The 25,421-nt window shown below is 34.8% G+C and overlaps 1 protein-coding gene across 1 annotated transcript in view; it reads left to right on the top strand.

The window, feature by feature from the left end:
- bchs (WD repeat and FYVE domain containing 3 bchs) overlaps nt 1-25,421 on the top strand; it is an 80,329-nt gene that overhangs the window by 11,679 nt on the left and 43,229 nt on the right. The window contains exons 5-25 of the mRNA XM_085958735.1: nt 441-633; nt 1,308-1,372; nt 1,648-1,769; nt 2,121-2,159; nt 3,961-4,165; nt 4,318-4,637; nt 6,106-6,506; nt 7,287-7,456; nt 7,624-7,791; nt 9,281-9,426; nt 10,010-10,166; nt 11,175-11,407; nt 12,446-12,604; nt 12,977-13,108; nt 13,700-13,854; nt 16,080-16,304; nt 16,580-16,729; nt 17,816-17,985; nt 19,529-19,903; nt 20,476-20,760; nt 24,766-25,346. Of these exons, the coding sequence (XP_085814861.1) occupies nt 441-633; nt 1,308-1,372; nt 1,648-1,769; nt 2,121-2,159; nt 3,961-4,165; nt 4,318-4,637; nt 6,106-6,506; nt 7,287-7,456; nt 7,624-7,791; nt 9,281-9,426; nt 10,010-10,166; nt 11,175-11,407; nt 12,446-12,604; nt 12,977-13,108; nt 13,700-13,854; nt 16,080-16,304; nt 16,580-16,729; nt 17,816-17,985; nt 19,529-19,903; nt 20,476-20,760; nt 24,766-25,346 (4,451 nt within the window). The remainder of the gene's footprint in view (nt 1-440; nt 634-1,307; nt 1,373-1,647; nt 1,770-2,120; nt 2,160-3,960; nt 4,166-4,317; nt 4,638-6,105; nt 6,507-7,286; nt 7,457-7,623; nt 7,792-9,280; nt 9,427-10,009; nt 10,167-11,174; nt 11,408-12,445; nt 12,605-12,976; nt 13,109-13,699; nt 13,855-16,079; nt 16,305-16,579; nt 16,730-17,815; nt 17,986-19,528; nt 19,904-20,475; nt 20,761-24,765; nt 25,347-25,421) is intronic.

The raw sequence follows: 25,421 nt of genomic DNA, 5'->3' as shown, positions 1-25,421 counted from the left end.
GATTACATTTTAAACACCAAGAAAAACGACGTTACACACATTTTTCCTGTATCGGCAGCTTACTGTGACGTCATGTGATAGTCTGCGACATGCACCTCAATTTGGTTCGCGCTTTATAATTGTTTCGCAATCGACCTAGTAACCATTTTTTGTATGCTATTCATTCACATACATTTTTAGGTTACAGCGACTCCATCAAAATTTTATTTCACATTTATTCTGCCTGTTGCTGGTTGTGTAAACAAGGACGAAACTAACTTCATGTTTGTTAATTCCATATATCCTTAAAATTTATTAAGTCAACACAACATTTTGAGCTTTCCTTATATTTTGATAATAATCCTATCATTTGTTGAATTACATGAATGTGTCAGGGCCGTATGAATTCTTTTATTGTCACAAGATACAAATAATACATGAACTGCATAATTAATTTATAGGTACTGGTAAGATTGTGCAGCCATTCTTTCCCTTGCGAAGAGTTGGCTCGTAAGGATGACCTGAGTCTCCTTTTCTCCGCCATAACATCGTGGTGTCCCGCTCACAATGTCATGTGGAGGAAATCGGCTGCAGAGGTTCTCGTCACATTATCCCGCCACGGCCTTACCACTAATGTTGTGCAATACATTCACAGTGAGTATTCACGTTACAATCAAGTTATTATTATAACCATTAAACAACGATACGTATCCTAACAAAAGAGATTGATCACTATAATTGAGCTTGTCAGAAAACAACACTTCTAAGACTATAGAAAAAACAACATTTTTTGTTTTGTCAGCACAGAAAACAGAAGATACTAATTTACAGCTGTTGACATCTTGCTTTATAGCACCTGTACACGTGCATGGATTTACTTGCACCAATAGTGTGTATTTTAAACTATCGCAAGAATAACTGTTTACACGTAAAAGTGCTGACTGTCTCACCAACCTCATTGTTCAAGAGTAAGTGAGACACGATGTTGTCAGTTTATGGTACTATTTGATACCTCAAAATGAGTCTGCGCGGTTTAATTCATTTTTTTTCCGGCATATTCGCCATTATCGCTCTACTGCGCAGGTTCAGATATCGAACAAATCCTAACTGTCGCATGAAAATTCAGAAGCTTCCGAACTTTTTTGATTCATGCATGCAATCTTGCAACTTGCAGGATAATACATGTTTACACATGCATTTTCTTGTTATGGCCTAGTATCTACATAACATTTTTATCACCTTAACTTTCATATAATAAATGTTCCATCTGAATAGAAGTAGGTTTTTCTCAAACTTCTTTGTAATTTAAATATTTTTGTCTTTTTTAGATAAGGGCTGTGTTTCTCTTTGTATCGATAATATGCAGAGGGTTCCGGAATTGTCTCCACTGGAGGTAAGTAATAATTTAAGTTAGGTTAGTTTACATCGTTTCTACGGTGACATTACCGATTCAAATCTAGAACCCCAGTATGAAAACAGAGTACCTTACGCATTGGATTACGAGGTTACCCTCGTATTGGATTGCCGGGCATCACTCTTCACCGGTTCATGGTCGGTGGCTTATAACATTCCCGATATAACCCATAACCCAATCCAGCTTGTAGACCTTGACATTGTAGCTTTCAGGATTGAGCCGTACAATGTTAATGAAAATTGATTTGATTTCAGGTGGTGGAAATGTTTGTCGCAGTTTTCTGTTTTCTGAAAGACTCGAGCGACGTAAGTCAATTATTATTGGACGACTTCAGGGCGTGCCAAGGGTACATGTTCCTTTCGGAATTCCTACTAAAGTGAGTGAATCAATTTTCTATATAAGTCAATATATTTTTATTTAGTGCGATGGTTAGTTGCATGTAGTAAACTTTCTTCACGAGACAGTAATTGAATGACGTCGATTATATTTTATCTTATTTTTTTATCTGACAATTTTCATTCAAAAATGTTTATTGTGAAGCACTCACCCTGCACTATTTCTTCTCATATATTTGAAATATTTTATAACTATATATTTCATCATAATAGGTTGATGTATAATTTATTGTACCTTTCATAGATAGATGTATGACATTTTATGTTTTTTCTTTTGTTTTTGTTTCTGCACTTCATATTTTTTTGTTTCTGTGATTTGTTTATTATTTCAGAAAGAGTAAGCCACACAATCCAGATTTATTGACTGAAGGGTATGATATGTTTTTTTTTTTTTTTTTTTTTTTTCAATGTACAGTCGAACTCAGTTATTACGATCACGGAAATAGCGAGATCTCGGATGTAATGAGAACAGTTTATGATTTTCTCCATACATTTATTCACTTTTATAACGAGCTACTTCTCGGGTATACCGAGCAAAACTGTTAATGCGTCAATCGTTAAAAAACAACATTTTCGATCCTAAGCAATAAAATCCAACCGGGCAGTTAACTAGACCGATGCCGCCGGGATCGGATTACGTTTATGACACTAGTTAAGTATCTAAGTACCTAATTGGTGTTTTCACCGACGACATTGAAAAAGTATCCACGCATATGGTTGAAATTGCATGTAAAAAATCCAAGCTTTGTGAAGTCAGTAGGCAGTAGGTACCTACCACCGCCCGCAGCTCAGCACTTCATTACACAATAAACAACTTTTGTAGTTTATGAATGCCATGCTTGTTTCGGGAATTTTTATGATGGTTTTCAGATTTTTTATGTTCAATGCCTAAATAGAATGTGGCGTGAAAAATGTTATATAACGATATAGCGAGTAATGGTTATAACGAGCAAATTCAGTCGGTTCCTTCTTCTTCGTAATAACCAAGTTCGACTGTATTTGATTTAACATTTGTTATTCTAAATCTCATTGTCGTTAACTAGATGCATGTTAATTGAGTCATCTTGTGTCAAACATAGATACTATAAATATGGGACACTTGTTCTTTTGATCCCAGACAACTTTTTATAATATATTGTCGAAAAAGAGCTACTTGTCCACATATTAAAACTGTCTACTAACAATCCTCTCCTGTGCAGCTAATCGCACTTCCGTTTTCAAATAAGGAACGTCCCCAAATTTATCATTTCATTTTACACTCCCGTGGTGTACGGATCTATCAATTTACGTAATTTGAAGCTTTTTATAATAAAAATATGATTAAAACTATCAGATAAATAAAATTATTATTAGTAAACTTTTGGTTTATTGCGAAGAAGAAAAAGAGTCACATCTAAAAGGAGAGCCGATTCAGTATTTAAACACGCCTCTAGCACGCATTGCCGCCATAACAGGTACATCACTGAGAAGTTTTCTATATGCGACTACAGTGACTTCCTGTTATCGTCGATTTATTGTTGTCGGGCAGTAGTATTCATTTTACAACTTTAGTATTAATAGATGACAGTAGTTTTTTATTAAATTGTTTTATGGTGCGCTTTCATCAATGGAAGGTTATTCAAATTTGCTTTTTGATAAATCATACATCTTTCTTTACTCACAGTGGCCGAGTTGGTAGAGCAACCATCTAAGAAGTCGTGGGTCTTGCAAAAAATATAATATATTATGTTGTTTTATTCAGTGTAAGAACCCAACGGGTCGGTGGAATGACTAATAACCATTCCTTGTAAAAAAATCTGCTAATATACTTCCAATTAAGTATGTATTATCATGACTTCATCATCATCGTAAGCTGCTGTCTTTCCGCTGTTGGATGATGGTCTTCCGTATCCTCTGAATCCTATGTTTTGCATCGCTAAACAATGCTGCTGAACTTTTTATTTAATCTCTAGGGTGCTTATTTGGTCTTACAGTTTCCTTAGGGTGCCGCTGGATGAATACATTGGGCATACAATTGTTATCCCCATACTAGTGATGCCTTCTGCTCAGGCGTATTAATTATACCGTCTCCTTTTCATAATGGACTAAACTTAAATTCAATGACAGGCTAAAGATACAATATATTTTTGTCAATATTTATTCTTGTGTGCTGATTTTTATGAATATTTTTAGACTCGAAGAAGAGCGTGCAAGATCCGCCGAAGCTAACGCGGCTATTCGTAACCTTGTCTTGATGGTATCGTCTCTGTGTTCTTGTGGATATACCGAGTTGAGACCTCATCATGCGTCAGCTTCCGCTTTGTTTCGATTACAAGGGTTCGTTCTGCCACAACCCTCCAACAGAGGTCAGGCCGTAAGGAATATTCAGGCATTCCAAGTAAGTTTGTTATATTCAAATTATTCTATTTACACCTAAAAATATGTTTCATGCAGACATGAAAGAAATAGAAATGTCTTTTTTGTGATGATTTTTGTGATTTTGAAATGAAATTTTTCAATGTTTTTCTTAATCAATTATCATTTTTTCAGGTTCTCCAATCAGTATTCATCAAGTCCAATTCCCCACCTCTGTGCTGTACAATATTAGACGCAATATCGAGCGTCTACCATGCTGACAACGCCAACTATTTCATTCTTGAGAGCCAAAACACTCTCAGTCAGTTTTCGGAGAAAATTCATATCAAGAGTCCGGAGATACAGGAGAAGTTCTTTGAATTGCTCGAGTTTATAGTTTTCCAGTTGAACTTTGTGCCGTGCAAAGAGCTCATATCATTGTCTATACTTTTGAAGACAAACACGTCACGGGCATGCAGTATATTGTGTATGAAGACACTATTGAATGTGCTCAGGTATGTAGTACTACTTTTTCTGGTCATATATGCAAGGAGTAATTTCACAACTTTCGCATTGGGAAGACTGCTAAAGTTAGCCTTTCGAACATGGCGACCTGAACACAGTGGCAGGTGTCATATGCACCGATTGGATAAGATTGAATATGATTCAATTTGTACGACACATCAATCCCACTACTTCATCGTCAATGTATGTATTTTTGTTTGAAAATGGTTCTTTAAACTTCTCTAGTAAAGACAATGAAAGATTAATTTGGGGAGTTGTTCAAACTCAAAGATGCGGCAGTCAGATACAAGTGGAAACCCGATTTTAGGTGCCCAGAATTCTTGTGTTATTTGTTATAGTTTCTGTAGTCCCATTTCAATGTGGTACATTTAAGTACATAATATATTACATGGTTTTATATTTTTAATTCCCACAATTTACATCTAAAATATTCATAATTCAATTAAAATTACGTATTCAAACAAAAAAGTCAATTCATTTTAACACAATCAATTAAATAAATGGCAATCGTTGAAATGAATGTTAAGGTGCTGACAGATGTGTTTTTTTCTTTATAGACACAGTTTACTAGGAGTGAGCAGACGGTATTGTTTGTCTTTCTGCATTTTGGTTTGAATGTTATGTTCACTTGTTACCAATATTTTCCGTTCGTATTGTTCAGATATTTTTTTACGTTTTGTTTGTTAAGTTTTCTGTTGTTTTTCTTTTGTTGACACAACTTCAAATAATGTTTCACGAAAGAAAACATTGTTAATTCAAGACGTTCTCGAGAAGGTGAAAGAACACATTGACATATGCTCGAAACCAATTTTTATGATTTTTGATAAAAAAATAATTTATTTTTAAAATGTTTATTTTACATTTTTGCCAATTGACATTCAGTCCCTTCAAAAATGTAAAATTGGGATTCCACTGTATATGCAAAGATTTGGAACAAGGAAAGTATTAGATCTCTTTGATAATTGTTGTATAAGTAAAATGAAAGTCATCATCTTCCTCCTCTTATAGTAAATTTTGTTATACATTTACTTTGCGCATTATTCATAAAATATCTACTTAGTACTGATACGTGTTACAAAATAGATTTTTTTACGAGATCCTTTTAATAAGTATGTTTTCGAATCTGTTCAAATTTATACACACATATCGACTCCCTTCGTTTCAAAGAAACGTTTCATTTTTGTTTAGTTTACAGGAGACCCCACATACAGGTAAATTTACATTCCACTGACATTAACATGAAAGTGTTTTCAGGAGAAACGTAGTGAACTATCTTATATCCATAGAATTTTTTTGATAAGTCTCTTTGTCACTTAACGTAATATGTTATTTTATGTCCAGTACCGTACGCACATCAAAATTACAAAAATGAATCAAGATAAGTTTCTTTGACCCTAAGGGACCGGTATCATAGTTTGTAATAAACAAACGGTTAATCTGATTTTAATTTGTTTTTAGGCATAATATCATGTTCAAAGAAGTTTACCGAGAGGTCGGAATGCTGGAAGTATTTGTGACGTGTCTCTCGAGGTACTCTGCCCTTCTGAAAGACAAAGAAATTGCTGCAGAGAGAAACCGAAATGATAACGAAACCCCAAATCCCCTGGACTCCAACAAAGAGCATTACAATGACGATTCTAAAAAGACAGCTATAAATAATGGAGACCTGAAATTAGCGCAGGAGAACGAAAAGGATATTGTCAGCTTCAGTGAAGAGGAATTGGGATTTCTTGTGATAGAAGGATTAACGGCTCTCCTGAATGGGGACGATAAGAATTGTGATGTTTTTAGAGAGTGCGGTGGCGCAAAGTGTATACATAATATGGTACAGTTTGAAGACTGCAGAAGTAAAGCTTTAGGTAATGATGAATTCTTTAATTACAATTGAAGAGCCGGATAGAAAAGAAGTAACGTTAGCGCATACTGATATCTTTTTTTGAATTTTCGATTCTCTTACCATGTCACTAAAATTCATTTTGATCTGATAATTACAGGTGTTGCTAGTGGTCAAAATGTAAATATACTGCTAGGTGTTATAATTATGTAAATATTATAAAAAAATAGCACTGCCCAAATGCTTAACCATATATTATTTTAACTATAATATAGTACGCCTTTCTTCAGCGCAGCTCTTTAGTTGATGAATATTTAGTAATTTTTTATTTGGGTCGGTAATTTCAATTTAAAATCTTTTTTTGGAACCACATGTCACAAAAATTCACGTTGTATATTTGATCCAAAGTTGGGCAAATAGCTAATAACCATTCTCCGTGAACAAATCTGTTAATGTAAATAAACTCCACACTCTGGAGGACCATAATTACATAGATCTGCTAACAAGTCAACATGGTAACTTTACTTTTTATCTATGTTTTTAATAAAACATAGTACATACTTACAGGCTCAGTGTTATTAAAATATCACATATTTTATTGACTGAATTATTATTTATATTGCAAGTGTTTCATTAATAATTATCGGCAGACTTCCAGTTAGATTTCATAGCTCTACTATTGATACATACTCTTACATTTGGTATCACAACAATCCAATGTCATATATTATATGAAACCCAGTGCAGCTAGGAGGTATAGCCATCCCCTCTAATTTGTCATGTCATTTTTGTTGTGATTTTTTAGGAATCATACGTGAATTGATTCTGAGCAAAGTAGGTGAGGAAGATATGGCCGCTTTGTTGAAAACATTGACGTGTGCGCCATCTGGTGCATTAGTATTAAAAACACACATACTCAAAGCCCTACTAGCATGCTTGAGAGAATCCCATCGAACAAGGACAGTCTTCAGAAAGGTAAGAATTTTAATTATTCCATGACATGTCTGCCATTTTTCTTGACACACTTTGACACTGTTAAAAAATTACATACCTTCATGTTATTGAGTTTTATCAAAATGACAATCAAACGTCATGTGTACTCTTATGATTATTTATTGTATTTTTTCTTCTTTTTTTATTAGGTTGACGGCTTTGAGAAACTAACAAACGTGTTGGCGTCTTTAGAAGGAAAATTAGGTCCTGGTGAAAAACCCAATAGAGAACTTCTAACTCTTCTCCACGTTGTCTTCCACACAATTAGCACCGCTATGAGATTTGAACCAGCTAACGCTAAGTTTTTTTACCACAAAGTAAGTCATTAGATATATTGTTATTTTGTTTCCAAGACCTATACTCTAACACAGCGATACTCAACCTGCGGCCCTTTAAGCTTTTATGTGCGACCCGAAACACATTTATTATCAGGAATTTTGTATATCTTGAGATTCGTTTCGACTTTGACGCACAGATAGTGACACCCGAAGAAAATTGTACTTATGGTCCACATCAGATCTGGTATAAGAGTGTTGCTATTGCACACGATTAATTTTAAAAACACGCATAATTTTTAAAATCTCAAAAATGTTTAGTAAAAAGATTTTTTCGTCACACCAGTAGTGATGCGGCCCGCGTTACTTTACAAATATATGTATTTGGCCCGAAGAAAAAAAAGGTTGAGTATCATTGCTCTAACATCTAATATTTTTAGATAGTCAGCTTACAAAAGTTTATACATAATAAATTTATTGCTGTAAACTGGTTTTCTTGTTGTCGATTGTTGTGTCATTTTTTGATTGGAAGGATGTGACCTAAGTAGTATAAATAAAAGTCAATCACCACTCACACTCCAAAGTGAAGATTAAGGATACTTCAAGTTTTCTTGGTTGTTAGCCATGAGCTAAATATCTGGATCTAAATATGCTTATTGTTAGGAACCTGGGATTGTGCTAATAATAATATTGCTCAAGTAATACAAGTGACAAGTAAAAACTGAGTTTTCAAACGTGATCCAAAAATGTAATGTCTTTGAATGAAATTCCATCAAAGTATTTTATTCCTATTATTGTATACTATACACTCCATGAACTTCTATACATAAAATGTTGCTATTAGTTACACAGAAACTAAAATCCGAAAAACTGGTTGGTGATGGAACTCATAAACTGGTCAATGACTGATGCTTCGCACAGGGCGCTACTGAAACCCACTTACAATAATAATCTCATAACCTCAAACTGTCAAACCCATTGTCTTTCCTACTTCATTATAAGCTTTTTCCGTAATATATTTACGGGAATATTCTGGCAGCCTGTAATTATACAGGCAGGAGTATTTCGCAACAACTGCCACAAATTTTAAATTAAAAATCGGTTTGCCCATCTTTAACTTTTGACGTCTTGACTTGTTATTGCTCAATTGTTCAGTTCAGTGCTACCAATTTTGGTAAGAAAATATGATTTTTTATCGAATCTACTGTTATTGGTACCACTGTTTTATGGGTGACTGGAAACTGAGAGACTGGGAGACTAGCATGTTGTGTCTCTTCGGTTGCGAACGTTTTGAAACTGAGAGATACCAGTCTTGCCGTCAGCGAGCCGCCATTGAAATACATTAGCTAGATACTGGCTGGAATTTTAGTTTCAGTCGCATCTTTTTTGAGTATTCCCGGGAGCGGATGGTTTTAGTTAGATTGACTCTGATCATCAATACTGTATTTTCTATGGTTTTATACCAGAGATAAAATTAATTAAATGCAGATTTTAATATTATATTGTTATTGACCATACGTTTGAATTTCAGATATGCACAACAATTCTTTGTCATAAAGTGCGTCTCCTTGGATGCTTCACACAAAATACTCATCTAGATAATAATACCGACCCTGTGGATCCTCAATTCTATGACGCTTTGCACAATCTTTTCACCGGAAATATTTTGGAAATGAGGTATAGTAAAAATTAAATCAAAACCCGATTAATTATTGACACATAAATTACATGATACTGTGCGTCTTCTATATATTGACATCTACGTCATGGCGCTGTATGCAATTACAGTATTACGCCATGCGCTTTTTGCATGTTAGCGATATTGCAATGGTTTTAGTTCCAGAAACGACCGCGGTGACGTGTATGTGCTGTCTAGAGTTCCATTTTACAACAGTATAAACAATAAATTCCACTCTTTCCATACGCAGGAAGTTGGTGGGGCTTATTTTTATGATTACTATTACAGACTTTTTAAGGTCGTTATATATGTAAAAATTACTGGTTACGTATATAGTACGTTTATAACAATCATCATAATTGATATTATAAAAATAGTATGTAATATTTTGTTAAACTATGTTAACTGAAAATGTTAATACAACCATTTTGAAAACCTGTGTGTTATGTTTTGTTTTTGATTACCTATCTTAATTAATTATACCACACTTTGGTCTGGATATATTTCGTCAATTTAATATATGGTCCGGTGGTTGTTGGTGATAAAAGATTTAATTACTGATTAATGCAATTTATTTGACAGTATCCCTGACGAGATTCCTTCAGTGCTGGCGCACGCTTGTTTAGTTCTGAGGCTGCTCTACGATGTTGCGCTGGACGCCTTCGACAAGCCCGTATTTTGCGGTACTCTTTCTGTTCGCTCACCGAGTCTGGCTCGACAGAATGCACTTTCATCCGAGGTATTTTTATGAATTAGTTTTATTATTATAGTATTTCATCAAACCATACAATTATCCTACGGGGTATTTTATATTTGTGAAAAATACTGCCTCAATTTGTATGTCTTGATGTCGATGATTACTACACAGATGTTGTATGTATGTCCAGTGTTTGTATATTTTGAGAAAATAAAATGCGAAATACACTTAATTATGTATTTGAATGAGATATTTAAATTTCAAATATTACAGCATAAAGATATGATGCAGATGAGCATTTTGTGTATAATTCAATTTCAGTAAAAACTGGATGTACAACATCTGTGCCCTGACAGATCGATCTTGTTAAAAAGTATTTTGTAATCTTAATGAGCCTGATAAAAAATGCTTTTGTACACTCAATGATAGGAGTTGTATTACAAAGCAATAGAAATTAAGTTGTTACCATTTATCTCCACTAGCAAAAACTCACCAACATGGCTCAAAAACCCATTAAAATAATTTATTATTTACATATTTTATTGTCAGTACGGTTGGTATATAATATCAACATTTCGCTAGTCTAATAATACTACAACGTTCTAAGTGTTTACTTTTAGACTATGACGTGATTGACTGATTTATGGATGTTACATAATATGTGTGATATGTAATATGTAAAGATATGTAGATACACTATTACATACATCAAAAGAGGTATATCATGTCTGATTTAGCTATCTAACTTCTGATGGCATATAATTATTGTGTACTTAACGCATTCACTGCGGACCTGTTAATTACTATTTAATTACCACATTTAAATAACATGCTAATTATATCTAATGTCCGGTAATGGTCAACGCAATATTTTAATAAAACTAATCATAATAATATTATGTATCTATCACATGCTGGTGCCTTTTCTGATGATATTCAATATTTTTTATAACCATGATTCAGAAATTATAAATATACGAATTAAGATATAATAATTAAAATCATTTGTGTCTATGTTGAATTCTTAGCACTTTGTTATTGTCTTGACAGAGGCAATTACTATATTTACAGAGGCAGCGCTCTCTGGAGAGCAACCGCTCGTGCGTGTCATCTCTGAACCTCTCCCCTCCCAACCCCGAGCCCCTCGTGGTACATGGGGGAGTCGTGGTGTGTCTCATCAAACTTCTTCCGTCTCTACCGAGTGTCCTCAACAATGCAAACCATCCGCACACAACGGCATTGCAGGATTACCTTGCCCATGTTCTGAAATCTCTCGTCAGAAGGTGAGTATTTTACAACGTTTTTATTAGCTCGTATTCTTGTTTGTCCGGTGGTTGTTCGTCCAGTACAAATCTTGCAATCGATTTTTAACTAACTTCCCGACTAGCTAGACATTTGAAACTTTTAGAATATATCAGAACACGATGCCAATGTATTCTTTTAATACTTTTAGCCATCTTTAAGCAGAATTGAATACATTTTCAGTTAATTCTGTTTTGTATGGAAAGTTATTTCAGAAAAATCCGTTAAAAGTAAAAGACTATTATTGGTTGCTAAGGGTTACTATGGAAATCAAAATGAAATGCCAAAATGACATTTCAGTATTCAATATTTATTTTGTTTGTTTACTTCATATCAAGTACAAGTTTGAGCATATTGAGCATAATAATTCAACAGAAAATTTTAAATCGTTGTATATAAAAAGTTCTTTTTATCTTGTAATTATTTTCAATTAGTTCAGTTTTGTGATACATCATAGATATGCCCATGGTGAAGTAGTGGCAACGTTTTTCAAAAGTAAAACAGTCAAGTGTAGTCAAGAGATCGAATCCCACATTCACTTTATATTTAAACTATATACTCAACAAGTTAAATTAATAGCTGACAACCACTTTTCATCAAAAAGTGAACTAAGATAACCTCCAGTCTGTGCTGACTCTCCTTAGAAGTAGAAATTACATTGTTTAAATATGCGTTACAAATGATTATTTTAAGACATTCACAATATGACATGAAAATAGTTACATATAACATAAACATTATTTAAAAAATACAGTTGAGCAATGTACTGAGTGAGTTGAAAAGATGCTATTTTATGAATTTACATATGTAAAAAACAACATTCTTCTAAACTCACTCACTCATGTTGGTCATTTTTTTGTTATCTGTCATTCTATTTAGATCTATGCATATCATTCTTAATTAGTTAGTTTTACATACGCCAATAATCTTTGCATCGGGATCATAATGGTAACTTTATCTATAAAATGTCTCGGTAAAATTTATGATTTGCTACATTGGTTTCATGCATTTAATTCCAGCGAGCGTAACCAACAAGTCATGTGTGAAGCAGCTTTAACAGGCGTGTTATTAGAAGTTGGCAAAAACGCTTTGCAGGATGAACAACATTGCATACACGCCCCGCTGCAATACATGCTTGAACGACTTGCTGCTCAGTCATTAGAACCGAAAGATCTCAGGTAAACATTTAATTAAGTTCTTCATTAAACTATGACATTCGTGGCTTAGGTTAGGTTAGTTGACAATCTGGTCAGTGTCGTTTTGGCGATTGGTTTTTAGTAAGACACATTGACCCTTTCTACATTCTTATGCCTGCTCATCTTTTGCAATAATATAATTAGTATGTTAAGTACATGAAGGGCGACCAAAACATCCTCACTAGATTGTTCAGATAATCAAATTTACTGGCAAGGAGAGGCCTTCATCCACGAGTGGATCAAGTGTGGACGAGAATGCTTAAATCATATACTTAGTATAATATCAGTCAAAAACTATAATTTTCATTACATACCTACTTAATTCGTTACTAAAAGTGTATTGGAATTTTTCAGAGAATTTTTACGTATGGGTAGTCCGTTAAGCTGTATTTCGTCAGAAAGGCCGTTACCCTGTAAACCTGGTGGTCCAGTACCATTGACAAGAATAAAGACGCTTGTGTCTATGACTACACCAAGAGATTACAGGTATATCTAGAGTCATTTTTACATATTATATCGTCGCCGTAGATGTCAAGGGAGCCAAGACACAAATTTGGCAAAAATGAGTAAAGTACACAAAAGCATTTTAAAATCATCAAAGATGCAGTGGTCAATGGATTTAAGCCACAAAACTCTTTTGACTACATTTTTTGTACATTTCAATATTCAGTGGTCAATATATATAACACACATAACTTCTAAGATACTATTTTTTTTATTTATTTGTACAAAATAATAAAAAGATAACATCACAAAATATATATCTTTAAAAACAAAAAATTTCAATAAAAAAATGTTCTTTTTTTGTCTCATAAAATCTTTGCGCGCTTGTTTCTCAGGATTATGATTTTGTGGACTGGCTCCCTTGACATCTACGGCGAAGATATATTGTTTGTTAAATTTGGTTGTAAAAATTCTGTTCAGCATATAACATACGTAATTAGTAATTATCATACATAGATCAATGAGATTCAAGCTTTTACTATTCGTACTCAAATAACGTGCTCGAAGAATTGCACAATACGTTGCAGGCAGACAGAAAATAATCTTAACCTGATGTATTTATCCTTTGTTCAGGTCTCATGGTTCTTGCACCTTGCCTCCATTTGTGGAGTTCGACATGTCGGCGGAAGGCTTCGGTTGTCTCTACCTTCCAAGTGTGGCGCCTCAGGCTGCTAACCTAAATGCCTTGGGCCCGCAAGATAATTCTACGACTGGTGGAATCGGATCAGGTAAACCACTGTTAATATTTCTTGGGAATGACTAACAACCAATCCTTGTAAATAGTGTGTTACATAATATTATTTATGCAAAAGGTTTCAACTAGTAAAGCCAGACCCTATCGAAATGTTTGTATAACAACACTTGATATTGAGTGCAGCATGTTTCTACAGTTACCAACGCTAACCAATAGAAAAGTTAATAATCTTTGTGTTGACAACACTGAATACACATAATTTGCGAATAAAATGCAAATGGCAACCTGCTATTGACATTCTTACCTTAGTTATTTACAAGTTTACACAATTGATTATTATTTCATGAGAAATAATCAAGGTTCATTTAATAAAACTTTTTTTAGGCTTGTAATGCCAACGCAAGGCATTTTTAACTCAGTGTAGCTCTATTATAATAAATCTCAGCATAATTAGTGTGAAGCTTCCAACAAATGAACCTCCTGCAAATGAAATGACTAGCAAATGAATATAACCATTAGCCATAGTAACATGATTTCAGCTTTACTTTCATATATCGCACCATCGCAACTAAACTGCCACAATCCAAAAAACGTCATACAGAGAAAATCAGCTTTGAAATTTTTACCTTTCGCATTTTTGTACTGTGTTTATGAAATATGTTTAGATATTGAATGAAGTTTTGACTTGAATTTGATGACTTAGAGATATGAAATTTTCGGTACATATATTATGAACGATAGACAATGAAACGTAGTAATTAACTCAAAAAACGTAAATTTGGACTTGTGGCGGTTTAGTTGCGAGGGTGCGATATATCACTCAATTCAACATTATTTGAAGCGTTAATGGGTGATGTTAAAGTTTCTTTTTTCCATCGTACTGTATTTTAAAATTAGAACAGTAGGTATTGCAATAAATATAAGTAAAATTTTTACGTATCAGCATTTATTTGTATGATTTTAAATAATAGTTTAATGTAATTATATTATTAAGTTTTCCTTATTTCGTATGATTTGGTAGGTTTTAGAAGTAATTGTTTCATACATATTATTGTGTAAAATTACACATAAACTATGTACAGTAAAAACAGAACAATGATTCGGTTCGTGGATTGTATGCGTACGAATACGTATACCGTCGTCAGCGCTACGAGTACATCGGCTGCCAGGTAATTAGTAGTACTAGCAGTGGCGAAGGGTGGAGGTAGGCTGTTAAGATCCGCCATAAATAGTGCATACTAAACTTTGTCAGTCTTACGTATTTGTTTTCATTGAAATAAGAAGACAATTTACAGATGGTGTTGGTTAGTTTTTAAATTCAATTAAATCTTGTGAGAACCAAGCCATAATAGATAATAGTCTAAAAATACTCGTCTATCTATAAGATATCTAAAATTATGCAATTAAATCATACATAAATTTGTATATTCTATAGATAGAATAATATTTTTTATCTATTATAGTTTGGTTTATGCAGGGCTTAATGAATCAAAAAAATGAACCTACAATATGTGTAATGTGTATTCTTAATCCAAAGAAAACAAATAAGTATGAATGAAAAAGTGTGCGCAATTTTGTCGTATTGCCCAAAACATACCAAAACTATTATGGTTTGGTTAGGCAGAGTTTAATTGATTTTTTAAAATTAACCAACACCATCTGTAAATGACTGTAGTCTTAGTTCAACAAAAACAAATACTAATGGATTTAAGTTTTGTGGAAATGGAATAGTAAAAAACTTAAATCAATTAGAATTTAAATTCAAATTTTATCAAATACCTTCGATCGATAGTATTAATATTATTAAAAACAAATACGTTTGACATACAAAGTTTAATGTGCACTATTTATCGCGGATCTTAACAGCCTATCTCCACCCTTCGCTACTGAGCACCAGTAGGGGTAAACATCCGCATGCACACCATCGACCAACCGAATCATTGTTTTGTTTTTACTGTATATATTTTTTGTTAAAATTTGACCAATTAGACTCACCTAACGAGTCCATCTCCATTGACCATTTTTCGTAAATTTAATATCTTTGATGCTTTTGTAATTATTGTGTAACAGTAATTATTTAAACTTGCTCCAATGAAAATCTTTGATTTACCGGGCCAAGCCCCGTCCCCGCCTATGATCACGATTATTAGTCTTCTGACTACCGTAACTAATTGTTTCCTAATATGCTCCACCTGAAGAAGACATGAAGGAAAAGTATGTACCAAATCATATATTTTCTTCTTTATTAAACTGTGGCAGGTGACCGAGTTTTCCCGCCTCAAACTGGCCTCACGTACTCCACATGGATTTGTGTGGATAAGTTCTCCGACCCCCGAACAGATCCTCACTGTGTGCGGCTTCTCACCCTCGTGAGGAACCTCAATAACAGTGCTAGAGATGAACATCTTGTGTGCTTGGCGGTGGTCCTCTCAGCCAGGGACAAGGCTATTATCGTCTCCACTCATGAAACCCTGGTGCCAAACAGTGAGTCAAATTAATGTTTCATTATAATATTCTCACCCAATTTCACAAGGCTATTATCGTCTCCACTCATGAAACCCTGGTGCCAAACAGTGAGTCAAATTAATGTTTCATTATAATATTCTCACCCAATTTCACTGTGGGTACGTGTTTAAAGATTTACAGATCTCACTGACCGAAAATTAATCACATGAACAATAACATATAATCATTGCAATCTGCTAAAAATGCGAGAGGAGTTAGTAGTGATGATATTAAAGATGTTAAAATTTGTTCAGATGTTGGCGAATGGGAGCCTGAAGGCAGCGGAGAGTGCGGGTCAAGGGTCTGGTGTCCAGATCTACTTCACGAAGGGCAATGGCATCATCTGACCTTAGTTTTGAACCGGGCCGTTCTCAAAAATTCCTCATTCGCTCTGTATTTAGATGGTGAGTTATCTTTTCATCATGCTTCTTATCATGGTATACTGAAGAGTTTGGACCATTGATTTAGCATATAGAATAACCATTTTCGCTAATTTTGCATAGCTTTAAAGCGTACATAATTTTTGATATTTCGTAAAACAATCAGGACCATTCATTCATTGGTCGGATTATTGCTGTTGGGCGATATGCTCCCAATGAGGTTGTGGACTGTTTGGTATGGAACAGTTTGCAGCCGATGAGATTTTATATTGCTGAGGCGTGGACCGCAACAGATTAATAAATATAAATGTAAAAGCCATCGCCATGGACCAAGGTTTTGAAGCAGGGTACTTTATGATGTTCAAGTCGTAAAACCCAAATATAACAAAGAGCACTGACTGCTGTCAATATTGAATGCACGTTACATTTACGTGACAATCTTTAATGCATATTATTATCATACAGACGTAACTATTGAAAATAACATATTATTTAACACGTGTTTATCCCATATTTTTTCACACTCAACATCTGTAGCCTGTTATACCACACCCAGTAGGGTAAGCCAGTTCCCATTAATTTTGTGTTCCCTGGCGTTTCGCTTGTAAATGCATCTATGAGCACTGCGAAAAATTTCAAAACTTATTGGTTAAGATAGTAAATGTGGAGAAGTTAATATTCTCTGTGTTGGTTACACTAAATAAAATACAAATGGCAGCCTGCTGTTGACACTCTTACTTTGATTATTCATTAATATACTCTTATTTTTTAAATTATATCTGATAATATTGATTTCTATTCCATAATTTCATATTTAGGCTGGAAACACTAATCAAAGAAGTTTTTATATCAGTGTGGCCTTGCAAATAAATCTCAGTGCACAAGTGTTTGAAGTTTGCTAAAATTGAACCTGCAATGCGAAATTACTGACAGGTAATTTAATCATTAGCCTTAGTAGCCTTATCATATTCACCTTCATACATAAGGCTCCATCTCCATAGAAGGTTTTTCTTCAACATCTTCCATGTTAAACTTATTATCGATTATATGAGGCATTATTTGGCCCCTTGAAAAGGAGAAACATACTTATACATCTAATTATTTTTATAGGACAACACATGCATTCCGGTAAACTTCACTACATAAGTGTGAATCCTGGGGGCGGGGCAGCAACTTTGAGTGTGGCCAGCGCTGTTTACGGAGTCATCGGAACTCCTCCACCTTGGAGGCGATATTCCAGACTCACATGGCGACAGGGACCGGCTCTTTTACTTGAAGAGGTTAGTTTCTATATCTGATAGGTAGTAGAACTTTGTTCTGAAAACTGAAAATTCCAAAAGTTGAGAAATGAATTAGCCACTGCATTGTAACATTGCAAGTGCATTGTAACAAACTGAGTGTAATCATCTCACTGTTAAATTGTGTAAATATAAAAAAATGTTAAAGTATATATGAGGCGCCGAGCGCCAAAGGAGCTCAAGCACCATTTAACAAAAGTGCTACAAAATGGCCGACAAGTTTTCAGTGTATTTATAGAAATGTATTATTAGAAATGGACAATTATTTTCTAAGGAAAGCAAATTTAAAAAAATCAAAGTATTATTTGCAATAATATTTAATGAAAAATATCTATTGGATTCCAAAAAAAAATGGTGAGCCTCTTTGGCATATAGAAAAATGAAAAAAGGTGGCACTTGATACTTTTTTTTGTTGCATAAGCTTCTGTGGCATTAACATTTTCAAATTCAAATAATGGCATTAATTTAAAAAAAATAAATCATTTAAAAAAAATGTTTTAATGTAAGGGTTTGGATACCAATAAAATAACATTTTGATACAAACAAATTTTATTATCCCAAATAAACACTGAAAAAATGGTCAAATTTGTTATGATTGTTACATGAGTTTGTTTGGCATAAAATTTGCCTTATAATATTAAATACGTTTTTGCCATTACAGCAATGATTTCAAAGCCTTTGGATTTCTTTTTTTTGTAATAACCGTCTATATACCCAATATTATTAATAATACTAAATCAAATCGTTACTCCAAACTGGCCAAAATAACAAAATCATTATTCAAATTTAACACCATCATTTTTTTCTCAAGGATTCGGGTGATTTTTTAAATACTTTGTTTAGTGTATATCAATCGTAATTGGATATAAAACAAGATGAAATTAGAAATAAGAGTTATTTTCCTTCATGGAAGTAAAAGTTTAGTGGACATAATTACTAAAATGACGTTAATAACCACATTTCAAAAGTAATCTAAAATATTTTAAACAACAGCGTATGTGAAAGAAAAACTGATAAAACATGTTAAACTTACCGCGATTTTCCTCGTTTACAGGTTTAACACACATCAAAACTATTTTTCTAATCCTTCTTGAGCTCATTTTTAGTTTTTTTCACTGTTGAGAACGTATATTCAATAAGACAAATCTGACAGCTGTTTTGGTCTCGCGCTCTCCATAGTATAATGGTGGATAAGCTTCTGTGGCGTGCCGACATAACGACCAAAACAATTATGCCACAGAAAATAAATCTCTATTGTAAAATATCTATAATTATTTGAGCGATAAGACTTTGTGGCATGATAAATATCGATTTATAGAAAAAACCTACATTCAAATGTCAAAAATCGTAAAATTGGCGATTAAGCTCCTTTGGCACTCGGCGCCTCATATGTATAAGATTTTGAGACTTAACAACTTTTGGCAGCAACCCCACGATATAATAATGTAGGTTGAATACCGATACATAAAACAAATAATTCTTCCCATTCATATTGTAATAGTGTCCATTCTTGCATTCATTTCAGGTGCTGAGTGCTCAGACAGTAGACACCATCTTCCAACTGGGCCCCCACTACGTCGGCTCTCTCCAATCCCCGTCGATCCCGGGCCCCAATCAGGAGCCCCTCAATCCACTAGTCACCGAAGAAAAGGTCATCTTTGGCCTCAACGCCAAGGCAATGTCTCAATTGACCTTGGCGAAGATCCGCAAGGTTTACAACAAGTGGGACAACAAGGCCATCGCTAAGCAACTGGGGATGTCCTCTCATGAGAATGCCACGCCTATCAGGGTTCTGCATAATTCTGCAGGCCATCTGACAGGGCCGGCGAGATGCTTAGGAGGAACTGTAGTCGGCTATCTTGGCGTTAGGGTCTTCTGTCCCAGGCCTGCTGCTATTATGGCTAGTATATCTTATTATAAATTTTCTGACATACATAAAAATAGTAGGGAGTTGAGGATTAAAGGGATTCAAGTGCATAGGTAACTAAATTGAGTAAATTAACTTCAGAGTTAAATAATATGCGATGATAAATTGTAAACATTCTTTAAATCAACTCTAGTTCTCAAATAATATAGGCTAGTAATGGTGAAGTTTGTATAGCGATTTAGATGTATCCTAAAAATCATGGTTTAAATCACGACATCTAATTGGTCGGCTTTGTAGAGAGGATTTAGTAACTTGTTATTTCTCTTTAGAGTGGATTTGGCAACTAAAGTCAATATTCATTTTGATTTTTTGTCAAAACACAGCGGAATTTAAAACTCACACAAATCGATAGGCTGGTAGACCAATCGATATAGCACATACATACATTCAAAACTAATTTTATTGAAAAATTGCCCAGAGCGGGTTTGGCGACTAAGCGACTCATATATCCTCGTATTATAATCTCAGTCCCTCAATTCGCTGGTTAATAAGGTTCAATTGAAAACTTACAATCTTGAAATTAATTTAGAATTGCATTTTTACAGATTGATACCGTCGGCGGATGCTCAGTACTTCTAGGGCTGATAGCAATGGCCCAAGACGTCGAGAGTTTATATGCGGGAGTGAAAGCCCTGGTGTGCGTGGTGCGTTCAAACAGGTCGGCTCAAGGAGAGATGGACCGACGCAAGGGATACCAAACCCTGGCCATGCTGCTCAGGAGGAAGAGGCAACTGCTCAACTCTCACATCTTGCATCTCACTTTCGGACTTGTCGGCACGGTTGACAGTCAGAAAGAGACTTCGTCCATTCCAAACTTGATGGCTTTTCAGGTTAGTATTTTAATAATATTATTACACACTTCAATTCACTGTTAATATTGATATTATATAACATTTTTATCTGTTATTGTTGGATTCTTCAAATAACCTAGTCTTCATATCAGTTTTTTCAAGTTTTACTGTTTTCTTGCAATACATTTTGTAATTTGATTTATTTTTCGACTTTTTGTTCTGTCAATTGCGAATTATTGCGGTTTTACTGTAGATATCAGTAGCAAAGGGTGGAGGTAGGCTGTTATGATCCACCATCAATAGTGCACATTAAATTTTGTTAGTCATACGTATTTGTGTTTATTGAACTAACATTACAATTTACAGATGTTGTTTAGTTTTAAAAATCAATAAAACCCTGCCTAAACCAAACCATAATAGTTTTGGTATGTCTTGGGCTATACGTCAAAATTGTGCACACTTTCTCAATCGTTTATTAGTTTACGTTGAATTAAGAATACATATTATTACACAGTATTTTTATTTGATTATTTTTTTTACTATTATCTACTGTGGCTTGGTTTTCATAGGGATAATTGAATTTTAAAAACTAATCAACACCGTCTGTAAGTTATAGTCTTATTTCAATGAAAACAAATACGTATGACTGACAAAGTTTAGTGTGCACTTTTTATGGCGGATCTTAATAGCCTACCTCCACCATTTGCCACTGGTAGATATAATACTCGACACCAATATAATCTGAACTTAGGAATACCAACAAAGTTACATTCACTCCTGCGCATAAAGATGTGACTTTGCGAGTCAAAATGTCCAAAAAATTTATGAATAAATGTCATTTTACAAAAATGTCAGCAGACAACAAAACAATGATTATTTACTGGAACTGTTCAAGGCGAAAGTATTGGGTACATCTGTCAATTAGTAAATAGTCAATAGTTGAGAGCTTGTTGGATAAATTAGTAATGGCCATCACAAGTGGTTCAGAGTGCATGTACAGCGGCAACACTAAACAAATTCGACAATCATGTTGGGAAGAGCTGATATTATGCAAGCACGAACGGATGTTTTTTTCCAATGAACGATGTTACATTGACTGTGCGTTGGGAAATTAAGTTACATGTGTGTTGTGAATGCCAACTAAATCACATGTACAAAGTTGACGTGTTGGAGTTGCCAACTTGTGTGTGATCCACCCAAGTTTTATTATAATATGTACAAGTGTTTCCAGAATGAAAGGGTTATTCAAGTTAAGTATGTCTGTACTTTTATACAATGATATGATGCATGAAGATGTATGTTTTGTAGAGACACTATTCATTTGTGCGATACATACATTGAAATAAAAGTAAATGTCCTTGCTGTTGAGTTGGTCTCATTTAAATTTTATTGAAACACAATGCTACTGTATCGCATCACCAGGAGCTTGCGATTTAGAGCAGTGATCATAGCAGTGTTTCTATAACACTCTTATACACCACTTGCTTCCGTATTCATTGTGTATGGATAGCTCATCTGCAGAGAGTTGGTTACCACACACCATCACTTACGTATTCTGATACGAGGGTGGGTCAATAAGTCCTTAGAAAAGCCGACAGGTGGCGCGACTAGTACTGTAAGCGGTTTGTTTTCATGCAGCGGCACTACCGATTCAGTATGCTGCGAAGTTTCGATCAGATTGGTCGGGTTGTTGTGTGTTTCTCGTACATTTAAAAAAAAAATTTGCTTGTTTACAAAAATGGAGAAAATTGAGTTTAGAGCTGTTATTAAACATTTTAATATAAAAGGGTTAACAGCAAAGGAAATAAAAAATGAGTTGGATTTAGTTCACGGCATATCTGCTCCTTCACTTGCAACTATTTATAACTGGTTAAATGAATTTAAACGTGGTCGTACATCAACAAAGGATGAACCACGCTCAGGACGTCCTGTAGAGGTGACTACACCAGAAATGATCAATAAAATCCACGATATGGTGTTAAGTGACCGAAGATTAAAGTTGAGTGAGATAATTGAGGTTACAGGGATCTCAAAAGGTAGCGTCATTTCTATTTTACATGACAAATTGGGCATAAAAAAAAATTCTGCAAGATGGGTGCCGCGTTTGCTCACAGTCGACAATAAACGCAATAGGGTGGTGGCCTCTAAAGCCCTGTTGTCGCTCATGCAACGCAATCCGGATGAATTTTTTCGTCGCTTTGTGACTGTAGATGAAACATGGATACACCACTATACTCCCAAGACGAAAGAACAGTCAAAGCAGTGGATTGCGAAAGGCGAACCATGTCTAAAGAAGGCGAAAACCGTAAAATCAGCTGGTAAGGTTATGGCTACTGTATTTTGGGATGCACGTGGAATTATTTTCGTTGACTATTTGTAAAAAGGAAAAACAATAACAGGGGATTATTATGCATCTTTATTGGACCAGCTAAAAAACAAAATTGAAGAAAAACGGCCTCATTTAAACAGGAAAAAAATCCTCTTTCATCAGGACAATGCCCGTGTTCACACATGTTTACGATCAATGGCTAAAATTGAAGAATTGAAGTTCGAATTGGTCGACCACCCACCGTATTCGCCAGATTTAGCCCCCAGTGACTTTTTCCTTTTCCCAAACTTAAAAAAATGGCTAAGTGGACAACGTTTTTTTTCAAATGAAGAAGTCATCGATCGGACAAATGCTTATTTTGAGGACCTTCCGAAAACTTATTTTTCTGACGGTTTAAAAAAAATTGAGAAACGTCTAACCAAGTGTATTGAGCTCCAAGAAGATTATGTTGAGAAATAAAAAAAAATACAAAAATAAAAACTGTTTTAATGCTTTTTTCTAAGGAATTATTGACCCACCCTCGTATGTTGGAACTCAACAAACAAAACAAGAAGGCAAGCTTCAAGACTTGCCTTCGACATATTAAAAAAAATTGTTCTTGTATGTACCTCAATCCAAAAGCTCTCACTACATCTGCAGAACTGGTAGGTAACGAAGATAATTTTAAATCAAAATCATCATGTGTAGAATATCTTTTAATGAATAAAATATTTAAGCCTTTATTAGTATTACACACATTTTGTTTCGCATCCAGGCAATTCATTTTTGTCTCCAAGTGTGACGGAGCGGTTAAGCGGCAGCATCCGGAGTGGAAATTATACTTTCTGTGAAGAAACAGTGTCGAACCCGGCACCCATACCAAAAAAAAATCTATATCGTTTCATCGAGAGTCATTCATTTTTGGGGTTTTGCGTGAAGAGAGGCAGTTGCTGACCTGAGAACACATAGTTATTCTCAGTAACTGTGAAGAAAACACAAATAATTTGTTATCTCTGTGCAGAGTTGGGCTTATTATTATTAACAAAAAAATAACATATGGGGTATATTTATAAAGATCGGATAATTGATAACGTGAGATAAATGATTGTATAAAACACTTAAGATACACGATTAAAACTACACGTGGGAGAGAGACGATTTGGTTATTTCACTGACTGACACTTTAGATCACTGATATCGAAGGGGTGGAATATTATACTTCTTATTGGGTGTACATAGTTGTTTAGATTACGGTTGATTAGTAATCGCGAGTAATAGTTTGAGCGGGAACGCGCCAACCGAGATGGTGCCTGGTACCTCAGCGATTAGAGGTTCGTTTTCAACTATGTTTATTCGGGGTATATTTCCTACTATCTATTTCAAAAAACATAGCAATATATCTTTTGCTGGGAGAGGCGAAGGGAGAGGTTTTTCTTAGATGTCTGTTTTACTGTTAATATTTCGGCGACACATCCAAGGTCGTAAGTTTTCTATAATAAACGGCTCAGGTATAATATTATGTTGTCTTATGTTATGGCGGTGAATCGCTTTAAGTTAGAATAGATTGTTACAATTTTATGTTATAGATGTTTTGTTAAAAACTTTTTAGATTTAGGATGGTGAATTAGGGCATTCTATAGGGAAGGGTAGATTTGTTGTTACTACATACCAGCCTTGGCTTAAAAGTCTGTTTAAGACACTGGATGTTACTATTATGTGTTTATTCATTGTTTCAGGATCTCATATGCGAGCTAGAAGTGTGGCTTGGAGCCCCTGGTGGGTTGATCAAATCACTCTTGGAACACCTCCTAGAACTGGCGACAGAAGCTGCCCACAGAGCCCTCAACCTGAAAACAATGCGAGAACTTCAACTAGTCACTAAACTGCTTCATATCATTCCCGAAGTAAAAAACTTCAACACCAAACAAGTATTACTTCAACTCTTGAGCGTGCTACTGGGCGGACAGCCTCGGCCAAACGACTTACTCTGCTTTGGACAGTTTATTTCATCCACCCTTCCGCCGTGTGGCCAAAACGAGAAAGAACTCAATCTACGAGAAGGGGACGCCGAAAAGGACGGCGAAGGCGAACAGATTTTGTTGAGAAATAGATGTCTCCAGTTGCTTCACGGGTTGTTGTTCACGCAGAGGAATGCGGTGAACGCAGTTGTTTGTGAGGAGATTGGAAGGGTTCTGGGAACAGACTGGTTGATGAGCTTCATGCAAGGATATGTACATTCCACTACTGTGATATGGGCGTTGCGATTGCTAGTCATTTTGTGTGCCGGACAAGGGAATCAATCTCCAATACTCCAAAGGTAATGAGAATATTTTGTTGCTCATCAGTTCCTCTTATATCAAATTATTTGGATTATTCATATTATATTATATTA

Source organism: Rhyacophila brunnea, unplaced genomic scaffold, assembly GCF_057557595.1.
Source record: "Rhyacophila brunnea isolate RB1 unplaced genomic scaffold, BYU_Rbru_1.0 scaffold_11, whole genome shotgun sequence".
In the NCBI taxonomy this organism is placed as follows: Eukaryota; Metazoa; Arthropoda; class Insecta; order Trichoptera; family Rhyacophilidae; genus Rhyacophila; species Rhyacophila brunnea.
Note: the sequence above shows the minus strand (reverse complement) of the source record. Positions and strands in the feature narration are given on the sequence as shown.